The sequence below is a fragment of the Pipistrellus kuhlii genome, unplaced genomic scaffold (assembly GCF_014108245.1).
Source record: "Pipistrellus kuhlii isolate mPipKuh1 unplaced genomic scaffold, mPipKuh1.p scaffold_m20_p_8, whole genome shotgun sequence".
In the NCBI taxonomy this organism is placed as follows: Eukaryota; Metazoa; Chordata; class Mammalia; order Chiroptera; family Vespertilionidae; genus Pipistrellus; species Pipistrellus kuhlii.
The window spans coordinates 1,033,121-1,052,612 of NW_023425584.1; the positions used below are offsets into that span (position 1 = coordinate 1,033,121).

The 19,492-nt window shown below is 65.4% G+C and overlaps 1 protein-coding gene across 1 annotated transcript in view; it reads left to right on the top strand.

Moving 5' to 3' along the window:
- SDK1 (sidekick cell adhesion molecule 1) overlaps positions 1–19,492 on the top strand; it is a 435,892-nt gene that overhangs the window by 375,571 nt on the left and 40,829 nt on the right. The window contains 8 exon segments of the mRNA XM_036424227.2: positions 860–1,007; positions 2,002–2,142; positions 5,383–5,564; positions 12,978–13,093; positions 13,925–14,117; positions 14,325–14,423; positions 15,814–16,005; positions 16,594–16,715. Coding sequence (XP_036280120.2) covers positions 860–1,007; positions 2,002–2,142; positions 5,383–5,564; positions 12,978–13,093; positions 13,925–14,117; positions 14,325–14,423; positions 15,814–16,005; positions 16,594–16,715 — 1,193 coding nt within the window.

Sequence of the window (19,492 nt, forward strand, 5' to 3'; positions counted from 1 at the left end):
ACCGCGGGCACACCCATGGGCACAGCTGTGGGCACACCGCGGGCACACCCGTGGGCAAGCTGTGGGCACACCGCGGGCACACCCATGGGCACAGCTGTGGGCACACCCGCGGGCACACCCATGGGCACAGCTGTGGGCACACCGCGGGCACAACTCTGGGCACACCTCTGGGCACACCCGCGGGCACACCTGCAGGCACACCTGCCAGAACACCTGCGGGCACACCTCTGGGCACACCCACGGGCACACCCACGGGCACACCTGCCAGAACACCTGCGGGCACACCCGCGGGCACAGCTGTGGGAACACCTGCGGGCACAGCTGCGGGCACATTTGTGGGCATAGCTGTAGGCACACCTGGGCACACCGCGGGCACACCCGTGGGCACAGCTGCGGGCACGGGGGAAAGACACTCTGGCAGCTGAAAAGACACTCTGTCGGCAGTGAGCGGCCGCACAGACTGGAGACCCGCCCCTGTCTGCTTACGTCCCTTTTGTTAAAACGCGATGGATGGAGTTCGCTTTTGTTGCTGGGCAGCACCTGCCACCCTCTCCTGGGAGAGAAGATGGGGGCCTCTCTGCAGTGACACGGGGACGAGGAGCGCGGCCCGGCGCCGCCACACCCACGCCGCACGGAAGCCGCGGCGTCGGAGGCGTGCGGGTGGGAGACGCTGACTCCGAGCAGGACACCGAGCTGGAGGCCGGCTCCTGGGCCGCTGGCCGGGCCCTGGGCCTCAGCTTCCGCTCGGTTACGGGGCGCCCCCTGCACCCCGAGCTGCCGGCCTGGCGTGTGGGCGGCTCCCGGGCGCGGGCGGCTGCGTGCCCTCCCTCCGGCGCCCTCACGGGACCTGCTCTTCCAGACTCGCCGTGGAAGGTGCACCTGGCGGACGTGGGCCCCCAGAGGACCGGCGTGGCCGTGGGCGGCCTGACCCCCGCCCGCACCTACCAGTTCCGCGTGTGCGCCGTGAACCAGGTGGGCAAGGGCCAGTACAGCGCCGAGACCAGCAGGTGAGTGCGCCCCGTGGGGGGGGGGGGCACCGAGGAACGGGGGACGACCGAGCAGCCAGCCCAGCCGGGGCCACCCCGCCAAGACCGGTCGCAGGGGCCGAGCGGCAGCTCACGGCGCCGAGCGGTGTGGGAGCGCAGGTCCCTGTGCACAGCGAGGGGGGGGGGGGGGGGGTACCGCTAAGAGTTTAAGCGTCAGCCCTGGCCAGTGTGGCTCAGCAGTTAGAGCATCAGCCCACAGACTGAAGGACCCAGGTTGGATTCCAGTCAAGGGCAGGTACCTCAGTTGTGGAATTATCCCCAGTGGGGAGGCAACCAATCAATGTGTCTCTCTCACACCAATGTTTCTCTCTCTCTCCCCCCTCTCTTCCACTTTCTCACAAATCCAGTGGGAACACCCTGGGGTGAGGGTTAACGGAACAAAAAGGCGCTGGCAGCGTTTGGAGCCTCTGCCACCGCCGTGCCGCCATGGGGGCGGGCCCGCCTGCAGGAGCTGCAGGAGCCCAGGGTCCGGGCTGTCCCTCCCTCAGGGCTCTCGCCACTCGCCGTCCCCGGGGTGCGGGCGGGAGGTGCCATTGTCCGTGTCCGTGAGCCTCCCCCTGTGCTCCCGTGGGCGGAGTCGGGAACGAGTGGAAGGACGCACGGAAATGCCCGTTCTCAGAGCGTGGAGCTGGTGTGCGGAGCTGGACAGGGCAGAGAGAAGGGTTGGAAGGGCCGGGCACGGGCCTGCACGCCGTCTCGCTCAGGCTGCGAGGCTTGGAAGAGCCCAGGGGGCTGTTCAGACAGAGCGGGGCCCTGTGCCTGCTGGTGCCCGCTAGCTGGTGCCCGGCTGTGTGGACCTGCTCAGCGCCTTCAGGCTGGGCCTTTCCGTGGGATCAGCTGTTCCGCTGTCTTGGTCGCCCGGTTTGGCAAACAGCTGGGCCGGATCCAGCCGGACGAGAGTGCAGTGCCGTCCCCCGCGCCTGGCGCTAACCTCCCTCCCCCGTCGCGTCCTCAGGCTGATGCTGCCGGAGGAACCGCCCAGCGCGCCCCCAAAAAACATCGTGGCCAGCGGGCGCACCAACCAGTCCATCATGGTGCAGTGGCAGCCGCCCCCCGAGACGGAGCACAACGGGGTGCTGCGCGGCTACATCCTCAGGCAAGTGGCCGGCGGGCCGGGGGCTGGCGCCGTGGAGATGGGGGCTGGCGCCGTGGAGATGGGGGCTGGCGCCGTGGAGATGGGGGCTGGCGCCGAGGGTGCGGACGCGAATGTGTCCAGGAGCCCAGCGGCCGCTCCAGGGAGTGGCAGGCGGCAGAGGACGGCACGGGAGCCGGCAGAGCTGGTGTCGGCACGGCCAGCTGGACCGTGTACCCACAGGACCCGGCGCCGGTGGCTGCGTTTGGGGAAATCGGGGCGGGGGGGGGGGGGGGGGAGCCAGTGTCGGTTGGGGGCACGGTGCAGTCTTCATCGTAGAGGCTTCATCCTGAGTTGTTACCGGGCTGACATCCGCCACGATTTGTCGTGAATAAGGTGCAGGTGACTGGAGTATTAACCAGTTGTTGCCACGCAGGCACGCTGCTCGGCATTGCCAGGCTGTCTCCGGTGTCAAGGAGATTGTGAAGTCTGGCTTTTCACCTGCAGCCTCACAGCTTCTCCGTGCTGGGAGTGAAATCAAACACTTCGGGGCACGGGGCAGCCACACTCTCTCCCCACCAGGCGGCGTGGCTGCGGGCCCTGCCTCGGGGGTGGGGAGCTGGGGGACGTGGAGGACCTGCCGGCCGGGCTGGTGGGCGGGAGGGCCTCCTTCGCCGGAACCACTAGCTCAGAACCTGCCGGACGGTGCTGACTAGTCACTTGGTGACAGAGTGAGGAGAAACGGCCGGATTAGCACGATTACTAATCCCTCTGGTGGGCGGCCCCCGGGACAGCCTGGGAATCGGCTTGGACTGCCCCCTCAGCCTGGGAGCAGGCGCGTGGGCCCCATCCTCCCCTGCCCCGTGCCCCCCCGGCCCCCGCTGGGCGGAATCAGGAGGTACGGGCCCACAGAGGGTACACCATCTCCCAGGAAAATGGAGGAGATGCAGGGCCTGCTGCCTCCTCAGCTCCAGGATCTGCACGTGGAGGACAGTGCTCCCGTGTGCATGTACGCAGTCTCACAGCCGTCATTTCATACGTGTCGGTCTGTGTGCGGGGCTGTTTGCCTGTCACAGCCGTGTCCCTGTGGCTCTCAAGTTCCTCCCCCAGCGTGTGAATTACCCTCAACGCCGGCCAGACCGCCGCTGCCTGTGGGGCTTAAACGCAGCCGCCCTGGGGGGGCACAGGGGGCCACAGGGCAGGATCCGCTGGGCCTGCTCCCCCTCCCACCCCCAATGCTCCCGCCACCCCCCGGCTCCAGAGGAGGGAAGGAGACCGCCATCTGCCCGCTGCCAGAGGGGTGCGCTGGCTGGGTTCCTGTCTGCCCGCCCTGCCCGCAGGCTGCGGTCTCCGGTCCCATCCTGCCCCGTGCTCTGTGCGCTCACCGCTAATGAAAACACTAGGCCTGCCTCTGGGCCCCACTGCTCACCCGCGGCCGCCTGGTGGAGCACAGGGAGGAGCACAGGGAGGAGCACAGGGTGGAGCACAGGGTGGGCACAGGGAGGAGCACAGGGAGGAGCACAGGGTGGGCACAGGGAGGAGCACAGGGAGGAGCACAGGGTGGGCACAGGGAGGAACACAGGGAGGAGCACAGGGAGAAGCACAGAGAGGAGCACGGTGGGCACAGGGTGGGCACAGGGAGCACAGGGTGGGCACAGGGAGGAGCACAGGGTGGGCACAGGGAGGAGCACAGGGAGGGCACAGGGAGGAGCACAGGGAGGAGCACAGGGTGGAGGACAGGGAGGAGCACAGGGTGAGCACAGGGAGGAGCACAGGGTGGGCACAGGGAGGAGCACAGGGTGGGCACAGGGAGGAGAACAGGGTGGGCACAGGGAGGAGGACAGGGAGGAGCACAGGGTGAGCACAGGGAGGAGCACAGGGTGGAGGACAGGGAGGAGCACAGGGAGGAGCACAGGGTGGGCACAGGGAGGAGCACAGGGTGGGAAGAGGGAGGAGCACAGGGTGGGCACAGGGTGGGCACAGGGAGGAGGACAGGGAGGAGCACAGGGAGGAGCACAGGGTGGGCACAGGGAGGAGCACAGGGTGAGCACAGGGAGGAGCACAGGGTGGGCACAGGGAGGAGCACAGAGTGAGCACAGGGAGGGCACAGGGTGGACACAGGGAGGAGCACAGGGAGGAGCACAGGGTGGGCACAGGGAGGAGCACAGGGTGGGCACAGGGAGGAGCACAGGGAGGAGCACAGGGAGGGCACAGGGTGGGCACAGGGAGGGGCACAGGGTGGGCACAGGGAGGAGCACAGGGTGGGCACAGGGAGGAGGACAGGGAGGAGCACAGGGAGGAGCACAGGGTGGGCACAGGGAGGAGCACAGGGAGGAGCACAGGGTGGGCACAGGGTGGGCACAGGGAGGAGCACAGGGTGGGCACAGGGAGGAGCACAGGGGTGGGCACAGGGAGGGCACAGGGTGGGCACAGGGAGGAGCACAGGGTGGGCACAGGGAGGAGCGCCCGGGAGGCCCGCTGCCCGGGAGGACGGGGAGTCAGCCCACAGCCGCTCCGGCAGGAAGTTAACGATGAAATCTCTGCTGCCCCGGTCCCTCCGCCCACGGCCCGCTGTTGGCGGATCACTGCTGTTAAAGCGCGTTCGATCCCGGGCACAGGCCCGGGCTGCAGGCTCCATCCCCAGTGCGGGGCGGGCAGGAGGCCGCCGTCCGTGATTCTCTCTCATCGCCGACGTTTCTCTCTCCCTCTCCCCTCCTCTCTGACATCAATAAAAATATATTTTAACATAATAACAACAAAATGAACGCAACTGCAAACCTCGGCCCTGGGCACCCTGCAGAGCCCACTGCACGCCCTCTCAGAGGCCGCCCCCCCACACCCCCACCCCTCCCCCCTCCCCACACACACACACACCCATGGCCGATCAGCACACCCAGCGGTGGCTAGTGTGTCAGCAGCAGGAGCACCTTTGAAGCCCCGCGCTCTGGTTCTGGGGCTCCTAACTGGGGCCAGAGTGTGGCTTCTTCACCCTCGCCCTCCCCCCCACCCCCACCCCCGAAGCCATACATCCTGGGACAGTCACACCTCAAAGCCAGACTCCGCAGCCGCTGGCTCGGTCAGTTCACAGGCCGGCTGTGTCTGGCCCAGAGCTGTGGTCATGGTGAGGGAGACTCCGCTTTCTGACAGGTGAACTCGGGGGCGGCGGTGTGTGGGCGCACCTCGGCCTCACCCCTGCCCCACCCCCCACCCCGCGGGGAGCAGGTGGGCGTCCTGCCAACCACCCTTCCTGTCTGGTCCGTGCAGGTACCGCCTGGCCGGGCTGCCGGGGGAGCACCAGCAGCGCAACATCTCCAGCCCCGAGGTCAACTACTGCCTGGTGACCGAGCTCATCGTGTGGACGCAGTACGAGATCCAGGTGGCCGCCTACAACGGCGCCGGCCTGGGCGTCTTCAGCCGGGCCGTGGCCGAGTACACGCTGCAGGGAGGTGAGCCGGCGCCCGGGCCCTGGGGAGCGGGTTTGCAAGGCTCCGTCGGAGCAGCTGGGAACGAAAACGGGGGTTCCACCCCCTCAACGCACTCTCCCCGTCTATCCCGAGAGGACGCGGCCCGGAGGGGCAGCGTGGGTCACGGCTCTCGGCCGCCAGGACGGCCGTGTCTGCACGCCGGCTGGTCCCCGAGGCCGGCAGGTGCTGGGCGGGTGGACTTGCCCCGGGCGGAGTGGGGTCTTCGTGGCTGGAGCTGTGTGAGCCTGTGCGTGCCGGAGGGAGGGAGTCCTGGGAAGTCTGTGTTCAGCGATGGGACAGGAGGAGAGATGAGATCGGCCAGCTGGTGCTTGTGTTTTCAGTCACATAAGCAGCTTGTGAGGTCCGTGAACTTCTCCCCAAAACCAGGCGCCGCCATGAAGCTGAGGCCTCACTCTCACCGGGCCCAGCCCGGCGCCTTCGGCTCTTTACGGTCGGTCCCACTGCCCCGAGGCCCCGGCTGGGCCCGGGAGGCGCTGGTGTGGGCCAGCACAGCGCTCTGCCGGTGCCCTCCGTACTAAGCAGACCCTCTGTCGGCCCAGCCGCACATCCCCGGCTGCCAGACCTTGCCCGGGAGTCCAGCCCCCGCCGGTGCCCTCCCCCCGCCGGTGCCCTCCCCCCGCACAGGTGTGCTCTTGGGCGTTTTCCCTCTCCCAGGCCTCGGCCTGTTCACACGACAGGGTTTCTCACGGCCACTCCCCTCCCGAACCACGGCCGAGGCCTGACGGTTTCTGAAGCTGCTGTCCTCTCCCCTTACCGATCGGCGCCGCTGTCGTCCGGAGACCAGCTCAGTCCTCCCTAAACACCAGGGGCCGCTCCCATTCCCGGTGCCGAGCGGGAATATCCCCGCCGAGAGCGGCCGCACGCACCCCGGGAGCGGGGGAGGCGGACCCCGGGCCGCGCTGGCCCTCAGGAGCCTGTGGGGCGAGGGCGGAGCCTGTGGGGCGAGGGCAGCGCCTGCAGACACTCGGCTGCAAGGGTGCTGAGTGGCCCACGGCTGTGCACAGGACAGAGCAGACGGCGCCCGTGGAGGCTGCAGAGTGGCCTTTGCTCAGCTGGCATCGGGGCCATGGGTGATGCGGAGCCCCCAGTGGCAGGGGGACTGCGGGGTCAGGAGAAGGGCCCAGCGTGGGGGCAGGCGGCGGGAGGAGAGCCAGCGGTGGTGGCGGCTCCAGGGAAGAGAGAGGAAGAGAGGGACCGTTTGGCTGTGAGGTGACCAGTTCCAGCTCTGAAGCTGCGGTGGGGAGGGGGAGGGCCCATGGGTCTGGGTGGTGGGGGAGTGGGTCTGGGTGGTGAGGGACGTGGGTCTGGGTGGTGAGGGACGTGGGTCTGGGTGGTGAGGGACGTGGGTCTGGGTGGTGGGGGAGTGGGTCTGGGTGGTGGGGGAGTGGGTCTGGGTGGTGGGGGAGTGGGTCTGGGTGGTGAGGGACGTGGGTCTGAGTGGTGAGGGACGTGGGTCTGGGTGGTGAGGGACGTGGGTCTGGGGTGAGGGACGTGGGTCTGGGGTGGTGAGGGACGTGGGTCTGGGTGGTGGGGGAGTGGGTCTGGGTGGTGAGGGGGCCTGTTGTGTGGGGACGGGGTCTGGGTGGTGGAGGGACGTGGGTCTGGGTGGTGGGGAGTGGGTTCTGGTGGTGGGGAGTGGGTCTGGGTGGTGGGGGAGTGGGTCTGGGTGGTGAGGGACGTGGGTCTGGGTGGTGGGGGAGTGGGTCTGGGTGGTGGGGGAGTGGGTCTGGGTGGTGGGGGAGTGGGTCTGGGTGGTGGGGGAGTGGGTCTGGGTGGTGGGGGAGTGGGTCTGGGTGGTGAGGGACGTGGGTCTGGGTGGTGGGGGACAGGCGAAAGGAGAACACACTTCCGGCCGGAGCCATTCCAGGGGCGAGGGGAGGTCCCTCCTGTCGCCTGAAACCCCGGGATCGGACCCGCCTGTGCAGTTCCCCTTGTGACTCCCCCACTGAGAGAAGGCGCCCCCGGTGTTCTAGAGAGTTCCGTTCCCATCGCCCGGGAGCCGGGAAGCCGTGTGCCCTGGCCCCGTGGAGGAGGCCCGGGGCGTCCTTCCGCCTGCCGACCGCCGCTGTCACCGGGCCTGCCTTCTGCCCCGCCCGGCCGCTTCCCCCTGGACTCAGCTCCCTGCACTCGGGTTCCGGGGGGCCCGCCTGGGTCCGAGGCCCTCTTGTTGCCAGTTGTCGGGCTCGTGCTGAAGCCACGGGAAGGAATACGTGGCCGTGGCGAGGGCAGGTGAGGAGCCTGCGTGGGGAGCACATGGTGGGCGCTGCCGTGGCAGGCTGCGGGCTCCTCCCCTCACCGTCCACGGAGACGGGGTGCGGCCCCCAGGGGCCGGGGCGGAGGCACTGGGAACGGCGCACGCCCGGCCCCCTCTCTCCGGTTCCATTCCTCATCCCTCTGCCGGGAACAGGCTCTGTGCGTGAGGATTTGTTCTGGTCTCAGAACATTAGCTCCCGATGGAAGGGGAGCCGCTCCCATTCGGAGGAACCGGAGGAGACATTAGCGGCTCCCGGTCAGCCGGGCCCGGGAAGGCGTCTGAGAGCGGCTTACGGACACGCAGACGCTCGGACTGCGAGCTCCCGTCTCCTCCCCTCGCCGGACCCCTGCGGTACCTCCTCTCGCCTCGCCACCAGCGCCCACCTCGGGGCCAGAGAAGGGCCCCTGCGGCCCCCGGGGCCCACGCCTGCCTGTGGGGTCGGGAGCGCCCGCCGGAGCGCCCATCCCTGGCGGTGAGACTGAGCCGTGCCCGGGGCGGGGCTGTGCGGGGCGCGCTGGGATCTGCCCGGGCACCCATCCTGGTGGGAATGGGGCCACAGAGCACGCGGTCAAACACCTCGCGCCCTGTGGGGTGGGAAGGTGGTGCTTTCAGTGCTGATTCTCACAGCCCGCCCCTGTGGGGCTCCGTGGGTGAGCGGTGACTAACAACCAGCTCAGGGCACAGGCCCGGGTTGCTAGCTCATCCCTGGGGGGGGCGTGCAGGAGGCAGCCGATCCGTGATTCTCATCATGGATGTTTCTCTCGCCCCCGCCCTTCCTCTCTCTGAAATCAATAAAAACATTTTTAAATGCTGATTATCACAGGAAATGTCCCTGAGGCCTGAGTCCTGATTCCAAGCCCCAGGGGATGGCTTCCTGCTCAGGCCCAGGGACACACCCTCTGTGAACACTGGTCCGCCCGCTGAGCCCCGTGCTCAGAGGAGGAGGTCCCGTAACCGCCCGCTGAGCCCGGTGCTCAGAGGAGGAGGTCCCGTAACCGCCCGCTGAGCCCTTTCGGCCTTGAGGGCTCCAGTGCAGGACACATTGCAGGGAGGTGTGTCCTCTGATGGGGGGGACTGTGAGGGCAGATGGTTCCGGGACCTCCCAGATGGCCAGGAGGGCGAGTCTCTGATGAGGTTTGGGGTGTGGATCCAGATGGGGTTTGGCTTATGGACAGCATTCTTCCTGGCACCGTGGTTACCAGGCGCCTTCCTCCGTGCACTGCCTTTGTGCGCCGGCGGGCACACACGGGTGCCTTCCGGGCTGCTCCGCTGGCCCGCGTGTCCGCGTGTCCGTGTGCCTGTCCGTGTTTTCTGCAGCAACTGTTTTAATTGCTGTAGATTTATAGTTCGTGTTGGCTTCATGGACTGACGGCTGTGCAGTTTCCTTCTTTTTCAGAATTGTTTTGTCTATTTAATCCCTTTACTTTCCCCTATAAATTTTAAAGTCAACTTTCCAATCTCCAGAAGCTCCTAGAACAGTGTTGGTGAGGGTGGCGTTCACACCGGAGATGGGTTTGGGGGGACTGGTGTCTTGGTCAGGTGGTCCCCCAATCCTTTAGCGTGCTTGGGTCTGGCTTCTGTGGTCGCTGTTTGAAGCACTCAGCATACAGCTCTTGCATGCAGTTGGTAAAATTTATGTCTGTTTCACGTTTTCCTTGGTATTTTAAATGGTATCGACTTTGTCGTTTTAATTTCCAGTTCTTCATTGCTCGTGTTTAGAAATACAATTGACCTTTTAAAAAACAGTTTCCATTGATTTCAGAGAGGAAGGGAAAGGGAGAAAGAGAGAGAAACATCAATGATAAGAGAGAGAGTCATGGATCGGCTGCTGCCTGCACGCCCCACACTGGGGACGGAGCCCGCAACCCAGGCCTGTGCCCTGACCGGGAAGCGAACCGTGACCTCCTGGTTCGGTAGGTCACTGCTCAACCGCTGAGCCGCGCCCGCCAGGCTACAATTGAATGTTGACTCCCTGTTCTTCGCGGACAATTGCATTGTGTGTAGAGAGAGGCTTTTGTTTTTGTCTTTCCTGGTCGGCCTTATGCCTGTTACTGCCTCTCCTTGGGCTGGCTGGCACTTCCAGAAAAGGGGTGGTCAGAACGACACCTTGGCTTTGTCCCTGATCTTTCTGTGAAAACCAGCCGTTCTTTTATCTGAACGACGGGGCCTCTCTATTGGGTCCGTCATTTTCTACGTCGCTGGGAGCGTCTTGAAAAGTCAGTCTCGGATGTTAAATTTTACCCAGAGCTTTGCCTACATCTATTAGGATGCTCACCTTTTTCCCTCCGTGCTGCTCACATGGGGAGTCCTCTGACGAACCAGCCCAGCCTGTGGAAGAGAAACCCGCTTGGTCAGGATAAATCACGATGGTTACATATCGTAGGAGTTGATTTCCCGACGGTTTATTGAGCGCTTTTGCACTCGTGTTCATGAGGGACGCGGGTCTGCAGTTTTCTTGTCGTTCAGGGTCTTTTTCTGATTTGGGTGAATTGCTTTTATTTTCCTTCAAACGTTTGGAGGAACTCCCCAGTGAAGCTCGTGGGCGAGAGTGTGCTGTGGGAGTTTTACCTGCACAGCCAGGTGTTTACTAGCTACGGACCTTCGGTTGTCCATTTCTTCTGGCGTAGATTTTGTAAGAGAGTCTCTTTTCAGGAGTTTGTCCACCTCATCTAAATTGTTGGATTTATGAGCATAAATATGTACGAAATGTACTGTCCTCTCGTAGCCTCACGGGATTTGGAGGAGTGTTCCCCAACATTGGCGATTTGTGGTTTCTCCTTTATTCCTGATCAGTCTGGCTCAAGGCTTTATTTACGTTTTAAAAGAATCAGCTTTTGATTTTGTTGATTTTTCTCTATTATTTTTCTAATTTAATTTCCTTTATTTATGCTCTTTTTTTAACCATTCCCTTGGAATCAGCTTGTTTGGGGTTTAATTAACTGGTACACATTGTTAAGGTGGAATCTTAGATTATAAGGTAAGCATTGAGATGCTATACATTTCCCTCTAACGCCTCTGCTCCCCATAAATGTTGACGTGTTGAGTTTTCATTTTCATTATGTTGGAAGTGCTTTTTAATTTTCCACGTGACTTCCTCCTGGACTAGAGGCGATTCTGATGTGCATTGCTTCATTTCCGAATATTTAGGGAATTCCCACAATCTCCCCGTTATTAATTTCAAGTTCAATTCCGGGGGGCCATAAAGCGTGCATTTTGTGATTTGATTATTTTTAACTTGTTCTGGTTTCTGTGGGGCTCAGGCTTGTTCTGTCTTGGTTAAGCTCCACGCGCCCCGAGGAGAAGGCGGATTCTGCCGTCGACGGGTGGGTCACGGGGTCAGGCTGCTCCGTGGTGTCGTGCGGCTCAGGTCTCGGTCTCCTGCTCATTTTGTCTGTTTTTTAAGGGCATTGACATTGCCAGCTGGCACAGCAGACGTTCCGTCTTTCCTTTTCGTCCCTCGGCTTTGCCCTGCATTCTGCGCTCCGCTGCGTCACACACACAGGGGTGGGCTCCTCCTGGAGAACGGGTCCCGCCGTCCTTCCGTACCCTCCGCCTTCTTCCGCGCTCCCTCCTGGAAGGAGGCCGCTCTCCTCCGGTTCACACAGCCTCAGGCTGTCCGGTGTTTGTGGCTATTTCTCACCCTTCTGCGTGGGAGCCGCTGTGTCTTCACGTTTCAGGGAGATCCTCTCAGACCGCAGAGCTGGGTCTTGGTTTTCACCCGCCCGGTCACCGGCCCGCTGCGGGGATGTGCAGGCTGCCTTCCCATACTCCCCGCCACCCCGTGCCCGTCTTCCCCCCGATGTCCGGAGTGGGCGGCAGCCCAGCGTGGCGTCTGCTTCCTCCGCCGTCCGCCCTCCCCCACAGCCCGCGCACCGTGCTCCCGCACCAGGCTTCCCATATCCCCGCCTTCGCTCCCTGCCTCTCCGGGGAGCCCACCCTTCTCGGGGGCCTCCCTCCCGCATGCCTGCCCTTCCCCCAGGCCTGGGCCAGGCTCCGGTCTGAAGCCTCCCGCCCAGCGTGTGTGCGCGCATGTGTGTGTACATGTGCGTGTACATGTATGTGTGTGCGCGCGTGTGTACGTGTGTATGCATGTGTGCGTGTGTGTGCGTGTGTACGTGTGTGAGTGTGTGTGTGTGCATGTGCGTGTACTGTGTGTGCATGTGTACGTGTGTGTGAGAGAGAGTGTGTGTGTGCATGTGTACGTGTGTGAGTGTGTGTGTGCATGTGCGTGTACTGTGTGTGCATGTGTACGTGTGTGAGTGTGTATGTGCATGTACTGTGTGTGCATGTGTACGTGTGTGTGAGAGAGAGTGTGCGTGTGCATGTATACGTGTGTGAGAGAGATTGTGTGTGCATATGTACGTGTGTGTGCATGTGTGTGTGTACGTGTGTACGTGTGTGTGTGTGCGCGCGCGCGGTGCAGAGACCTGCCCTTTCGGCTGCAGGAGGTGCCCCCTGCACGGTGACTCCCCGGGGGCCTCCTGGCAGGTGTATGAGGGGCTCAGTAAGGGGAAGGCAGAGTGGAAGCTGTAATGGGGCCGGTGACAGGCAGACACGTGGCCTCCGAGAGGGTGAGCAGCCGTGTGTGTGGGGGGAGATGCGTTTCAGATGAAGGCCAGTGCGGGGAGCGCGGGCGCCGCGGGGAGGGACGCCCACAGGAGCCGTGGCTGGCCTCGGGGTCGGGAAGGAAGAGAAGCCAGAGCACGCTGGCTGTGCTCTCACCTCAGGCCCCAAAGGCTGACCGGGCCGGTGACCAGGCCCCTTCCCGCCACGCTGACCGGTGACCAGGCCCCTTCCCACCACGCTGACCGGGGCGGTGACCAGGCCCCTTCCCGCCCGGTGACCGGGGCGGTGACCAGGCCCCTTCCCTCCCGGTGACCGGGGCGGTGACCAGGCCCCTTCCCGCCCGGTGACCGGGGCGGTGACCAGGCCCCTTCCCCCCACGCGCCAGGAGGCCGGGCGAGGGGAGCAGCCTCCCTCTCCGCGGGCGGTGACCCCCAGCCATTCCTCCCGCGCCCTCGGGCGGTGAGTGCCTGGGGGCCGGGCCGCGGCTCATTCCCCTCTCCCCTCCCCGCCCGGCGCCGCCCGCTGCTTCGTGTCTCCGATGACGATGCCTGCAGTGCCCACCGCGCCGCCCCAGAACGTGCAGGCGGAGGCGGTGAACTCCACCACCATCCGCTTCCTGTGGAACCCGCCGCCCCAGCAGTTCATCAACGGCATCAACCAGGGATACAAGGTACGCCCCCCGGCGGCTGTCTCCGGGCCTGGCCTCAGCTCAGCGAGGAGGCCGCTGCCCCCCGGTCACGGGGTCCCCCGGGCCCTGCACCAGCTGAGCTGCTCAGACCTCGGGCTGGCTCTCTGCGGGGGGCGGGGGGCGCGGACAGTGCTGTCCCCCGGGAAAGGCTCCCACGTAGACACCCCGCAGGGGGGAGCCCCGCCACGGGACTGGGACCAGGTTTGCAGGAAGCACTTCCTCCGGGAGGGACCCTCCTGGGGAGTGGGCCCCGGGCCACTGAGGGACAGTTCTGTCAGGTGAGCAGAGGCGGGGCCTTCGGGAAACGTCTGTGTGTGCAGCTCGTGGGCCGGGGCCGGGAGGGACCGTGGAGCCGTGCTCCGTGCCAGAGCACCCGCCGGCCATGTGTGTGTGTGGAGAGAGCAGGTCTGAGCACGAGGTAAAGGAGACACTGTGTTTGCATGTGCACATGTAAATATCCACGCCTGCACTCAGTAATCTACCGAGGTCTCCTTTTTTATTACTTTTTTTTTTTTTTCAGAGAGGAACGGAGAGGGAGAGAGAAACATCAATGATGAGAGAGAACCATTGATTGGCTGTCTCCAACCCGGGCGTGTACTCTGACCGGGAATCGACCTATGAACCTGACCGTGACCTCCTGGTTCATGGGTCAGCGCTCAGCCGTTGAGCCACACCGGCCGGGCTGAGAGCTCTTTACACTCAGTGCTTCTCAGAGAGATGACAGAGGGCGTCGAAGGTGAATTCCACGTGACATTCGGGTGCAGACCGGAAGCCGTGTGACTGGAAGGAATCTCTCTCCGCCCCCTCCCCCAGCTCCTCGCGTGGCCCGCCGACGCCCCCGACGCCGTCACCGTGGTCACCATCGCGCCCGGCTTCCACGGGGCGCACCACGGCTACATCGGCCGCCTGCGCAAGTTCACGGCCTACTTCACGGCCGCGCTGTGCTTCACCACGCCCGGCGACGGGCCCCCCAGCGCGCCCCGGCTGGTCCGCACGCACGAGGACAGTGAGTGCGCCCGGCCCCCGGCCTCGCGGGTCCCAGCAGCAGCCAGAGCCTGGGGGGGGGGCAAGGGGGGGGGGACAGCGAGGCGCAGCCGGGCATCGGGCTCCTGCGTGCTCGCCGCTCCCTCCCAGTGAGAGGCTCCGCCCCGCCTGCCCCAGAGGGTGGCCCGTGTGACGGGGACTGTGCCCCCACCCTCCCCTCCCCCGCCAGGGCCGGGAGCCGTGGGGCACCTGAGCTTCACAGAGATCCTGGACACGTCCCTCAAGGTCAGCTGGCAGGAGCCGCTGGACAAGAACGGCGTCATCACAGGTGAGCCGGCCCCGGGGCAGCCCGGTTTGCCGCCTGCAGCCTGGGTGACCTTCAGACAGAGCGCGCCAGAGTGCGGTGTCACTGCGTGTGCCAGCAGCCAGGGCCCGGCCCCACCGGGCCTGCCACCGCCACCCAGCCCCTTAGGGGGGTCCCAGGCTCCTCTGGGGTCACGACACACCCCACGGCCTGGGGTAGGGCCTGGGGGGGGGGGGGCTGGGCTGGGGCCTGGGGGGGGGGCTGGGGCTGGGGCCTGTGGCAGGGGCCTGGGGGGGGGGGCAGGGGCTGGGGCAGGGGCAGGGGCTGGGGCAGGAACCCAGCAGCCAGGCTTCAGGTGTCAGCAGGGCCGCTGTGGGGCGCTCTGGGGAGCACAGGGGCACGTGACAGGCCACCCTCCGCCCGTGTCCCCGTGTCCCTGCCTGGAGCCCGGCCAGCGCTCGAAGCCGCGGGCTCAGAGGGCTGCGGGTCAGCAGACAGGCTGTGGCCTCTGATATCAACGTTTTTAAATATTAAAGTCCCCACCCTCCTCTCCAAGCTCTGTTCACCGGAAGTCCTGCTTCCTGCTGTGTTGGCCACCTTCATCGGAGGGGAGGGGAGGGGAGGGGAGGGGAGAGGAGGGGAGGGGAGGGGAGGGGAGAGGGGCACTCGCCGCCCCTGGAGCGGGAATGGGGGGGGGGGTACTGCCTGGGGGGGGAGAGCTGCCTCTCCAGCGCTTCAGGCTGCCCGTGGCCGGCTCTCCATCACGGTCCCTCTGCAGGGCCTCCAGCGCCCCAACCTCAGGGCCCCCCCCAAACAGAGGCGGACTCGGGCGGCTGGGCCCGTTTCCCTGAGCCCCACGCGCTGGCGGCAGGTGGATGAGTCGCAGCTGTGAGGCCCCGCGGGCAGAGCGGAGGGAAGTCGGGGCTCACTAGGCGGGGGACCCAGGCTCGGGGGCTCGGACAGCCGGGAAAGAGCCACTTTTCGAGGCCACGCGCTGGCCCAGCGAAGCGGCATCCGTCATCCCCAGAGCGCCAGCAGCGGGCCCACACGTCAGGGCCCCCAGGACCGGGAAATACGAGCTGAGAAGAATGGAAACACGGCCGGACCAGCCGTCCTTGAGGAGGGGAGGGAGGCGTGCACAGGGCTGGCAGCCGTCTCGGCAGGCTGCGGGCACTGAGGGCCCACGTGCCGGCTTCGTCCTGTGGCCCCGGTCACGTGGACGGGGCTCCTGCAGGTGGTGCCGCCTGCGGGGGGGCAGAGGTTTCTGGGGCACCTGGGACTCAGCCCCGACTCCGGGGTGCACTTTGCCAGGACAGCAGCCTCTCCCCAGACTCCGCAAACCACAGAGATGACGGGGCGGCCTCCACCCCTGCCCCCTGCTCCGGAGCCCCCAACTCTGCTGCCCCCCCCCCAGGCTACCGGATCTCCTGGGAGGTGTACGGGAGGAACGAGTCCCGGCTCACAGACACGCTCAACAGCACGACGCACGAGTACAAGATCCAGGGCCTGTCCTCGCTCACCACCTACACCATCGACGTGGCCGCCCTCACGGCCGCGGGCGCCGGCCTGCCCACCTCGTCCACCATCTCGTCCGGCGTGCCCCCAGGTCAGTGCGAGCCCGGCTCCCGCCCTCCTGCCCGGAGTCCTGGCGCTCCGAGGGACCGGCCGGGAGGGGCCGGGTCCTGCTGAGACGGTGGGGGAGTCAACAAAAGCATATGTTTTAAAAATGGTGCCGAAGAAGCAGCCCAAACCCGTAGAAATTCTGTAAGAATTTGAGTTTGAGCCGAACGAATGGCAGTTGCCAGGAGCAGGGTTGCAGACGCGGAAGCAGTTCTGCGGGGGCTGCTTGGCTTTGGACTGAAGGGGACACAGGGAAGAGTCCACGGAAGTTTCAGAGAGGAAGGGGGAGAGAGAGAAACATAGGTGATGAGCGAGAATCATGGATCAGCCGCCTTGTGCACGCCCCCCACTGGGGACGGAGCCCCACCCGGGCCTGTGCCCTGGCCGGGAATTGACCCCTGACCTCCTGGTTCACAGGTCGACGCCCACCCTGAGCCCCGCGGCCGGGCCTCGCGCGGTTTGAAAGCTCGCCCTCTCTGGGCGGGAAGGGCGGACAGTCTTTGCTCGCCGGCAGGTGCTTCGCTCCCTGAACCGGCAGAAGCTGTCTGAGCCCGTCCTCTCTGTGTCTCCCCAGAACTGCCCGGCGCCCCGTCCAACCTGGTCATCTCCAACATCAGCCCGCGCTCCGCCACGCTGCAGTTCCGGCCAGGCTACGACGGCAAGACGGCCATCTCCCGGTGGCTGGTGGAGGGGCAGGTGGGCGCTCGTGGCGGGCGGGCGGAGCGGGAGTCGCCAGAGCGCGGCGCTGGCCCTGGTCTGACGGTCCTCCCCTGTGAGCGCCCACCGCTGGACGGAGCGGACACGGGCGTGGGGGGAGGCGTGCTGGCAGGAGCGGAGGCACCCCTCCTCCCCCGCAAGGCGGGTGCTGGGACGGGGCGGGCGCTGGGGGACCAGCTGGCAGAGGGAGTCTCGCTGGACGATGGAGGCAGTGTGCTGAGAATTGCCATGCGGCTGTGGGCAGAGCGGCACCCGAGTCTGAGAGCAGAGCTGGCTTTCTAACTCTGGGCCCAGTCAGCGGCAGTCACACCATTAGATCAGTCGTTGATGCAAAGTGTCTCACACAGGAATGAATGAATGAATGAATGAGTGAGTGAATGAGTGCACACATCCACTCGACGTCTGTGGAGCACGCTTACCTCCAGGGCTACTCTAGGTATGAAGACAGAGCCGTGAGCAAAACTGGCCGTGTCTGCTGGCTGAGGGGCGACTGCTCTGGGGTAGGAAGGCCAGGTTGCTGGGAGGCACACACGGCCCATCGTGGGCCAGCAGGAGGCGAGCTGGAGGGGGAGAGGCGAAGGCCTAGGTGAGGGCCAAGCTGCTGGGAGCGCAGGAGAGGGAGCCGGGAGCCGGAGAGGGAGAGGGAGCCAGAGAGGGAGAGGGAGCCGGAGAGGGAGAGGGAGAGGGAGAGGGAGCCGGAGAGGGAGAGGGAGCCGGGCTGCGGGAAGCAGCGTCCCCAGGTGCCTGTGGGCAGTGACTCCTCGGGTGGCGGTGACAGCTCCTGCTGGGAGAGGCGTCCCGCAGGGCAGACCCCACGGGGGAATTCAGGTGAGGCAGCCGCTCGGACCCGGCGCAGGCTCGGGCAGTGCCTGGTGGAGACTGGCCACCTTTCAGCACCCGGAGCCAGGCCGGTGGCCGGAAACCAGCCGGCAGGCTGAGTTCTTGGAGGAGATAGCCGCCCGCCTCACCCACCACTCCCAGGCCCGAGGTTTCCGTGGCCCCGGCAGCCCAGCCCCAGTGCGACCGGGAGGCTCGGAATCCGCCGTTGGTGCGGTTCCATCGCGCTCATCTGACCACGGTCCGCGTCTCCGCCGTGGCCGTGGCGCCGTCCACACACACGTCCGGGAGCCGGCCGCCCTCGGGCACCTGGGCCTCCTGTCCCTGCCGCCAGCTCTGCAGCCCGGGCCCTGAGCTCGGTCTGTTCTGAGACGTTGAAGCGGTGGTTTCTGTCCGTCCCGCCTGTGGAGTGGCTGGAGCTCTGGAGGGAAGCCCTCCCTCACCCCAGGCTGCTCGGGCCCAGAGCACCAGAGGCGCAGGGTGAGGGGGCGTGGGCCCTCAGGGGAGTAGGGAGTACGAGGGGGTGCGGGGCACAGGGGCAGGACTAACCGGGCTCTGCCCTGCGTTCCGCTCCAGCATCGGGAATGGCCCCGCGCTCCGGGGAAAGGGCTGGGCCTGTTCCTCCCTGAGTGTCGACATGCGGGTGCCTGGTTTTCAGTCTGGTCAGTGAGTGGCCGTCACGGCCGTCGTCATTCTTTTTATGCCTCAAACTGGCCCCTCTGGTCAGGGGTCCCTCGGTTCTAGGCCTCTGGCCCGAGCGTCCTAACCTGCGATGAGCTCCTTGCACCGAGGACAGACAGACGGCCTAGGACCACCCGCCTCCCTGCCGGACTCATCCAGCCTCGGCTGCCCCGGCGAATGGGCGGGGGGGGGGGGGGGGGGGCGGTGCTGCTGCTGGCTGGCGGCTGCTTCCAGGCCTTCCGGGGACAGAGAGGGGAAATGCACACTTTTTGAAGCATCATGAATTCACACTGATATTTCCAATTCAAATTTAAGAATATTCTACTTTAAGTTTATACTTTAAATACCTCTTCACGAAAAATGTGGTCTTTTAGACACATTAGCTTAATTACTTATTATCTTTATCCTGCTATTATAGAACGCGTTTCAGAATTGTCATTTCAATGGTGCCGCTGACAGTGAGACTGCGAATGCGGGGGAGTGTTTGTCCTCAGCCCCGTCACCCCGCGATGGCCCAACCGCGGGGGCAGCCTGGTCCCTCCTCGGCGGCTGACTCAGCAGCTCCCCGCACGAGCTCTGTGCCTGTGGGGGTGGCCTTCCCCGGCCCCTGCCAGGGGCACGTCCGTTCTCCCAGCAGCACCTCACCGAGGGCAACGCCGGCGTCACCGAGGGCTGCACCGGCGTCACCGAGGGCTGCGCCGGCGTCACCGAGGGCTGCGCCGGCGTCACCGAGGGCTGCGCCGGCGTCACCGAGGGCAGCGCCGGCGTCACCGAGGGCAGCGCCGGCGTCACCGAGGGCAGCGCCGGCGTCACTGAGGGCTGTGCCAGCGCGGCCGGGCCTAATGGGCCAGCCTCTCCTCACCACCTGGGTGTGCAGCCCCAGAGAAAGGGTCCCTCCCGCCCGGCTGTAAAGGAGTCCGCCCCGCACCCCGCACCTCACCCCTCGCCCCTCTCGTGGCTTCGCCCCTGCACTCAGCGTCCCTCCCGGTGGGGTTGTCCTCACGTGGGGAGGGAGGGTGACGCTGTGCAGACAGCTACGGACTGTCCCACCGCCACGTGCTGAGAAGCCCGTGTCCCGCCCTCCTGACGTGGGGAGTGCATGTCCATGTGCACGTGGGTCTGTCTGCACTTCCCGTTCTGTTCCTGGTCCAGCTGCTCACACACGGGCTCCACATTGTCTAGTTACAGAGCTTTACACTGCTTCGATCTCTGCAAAGTTCTACCCACCAAAACACTGT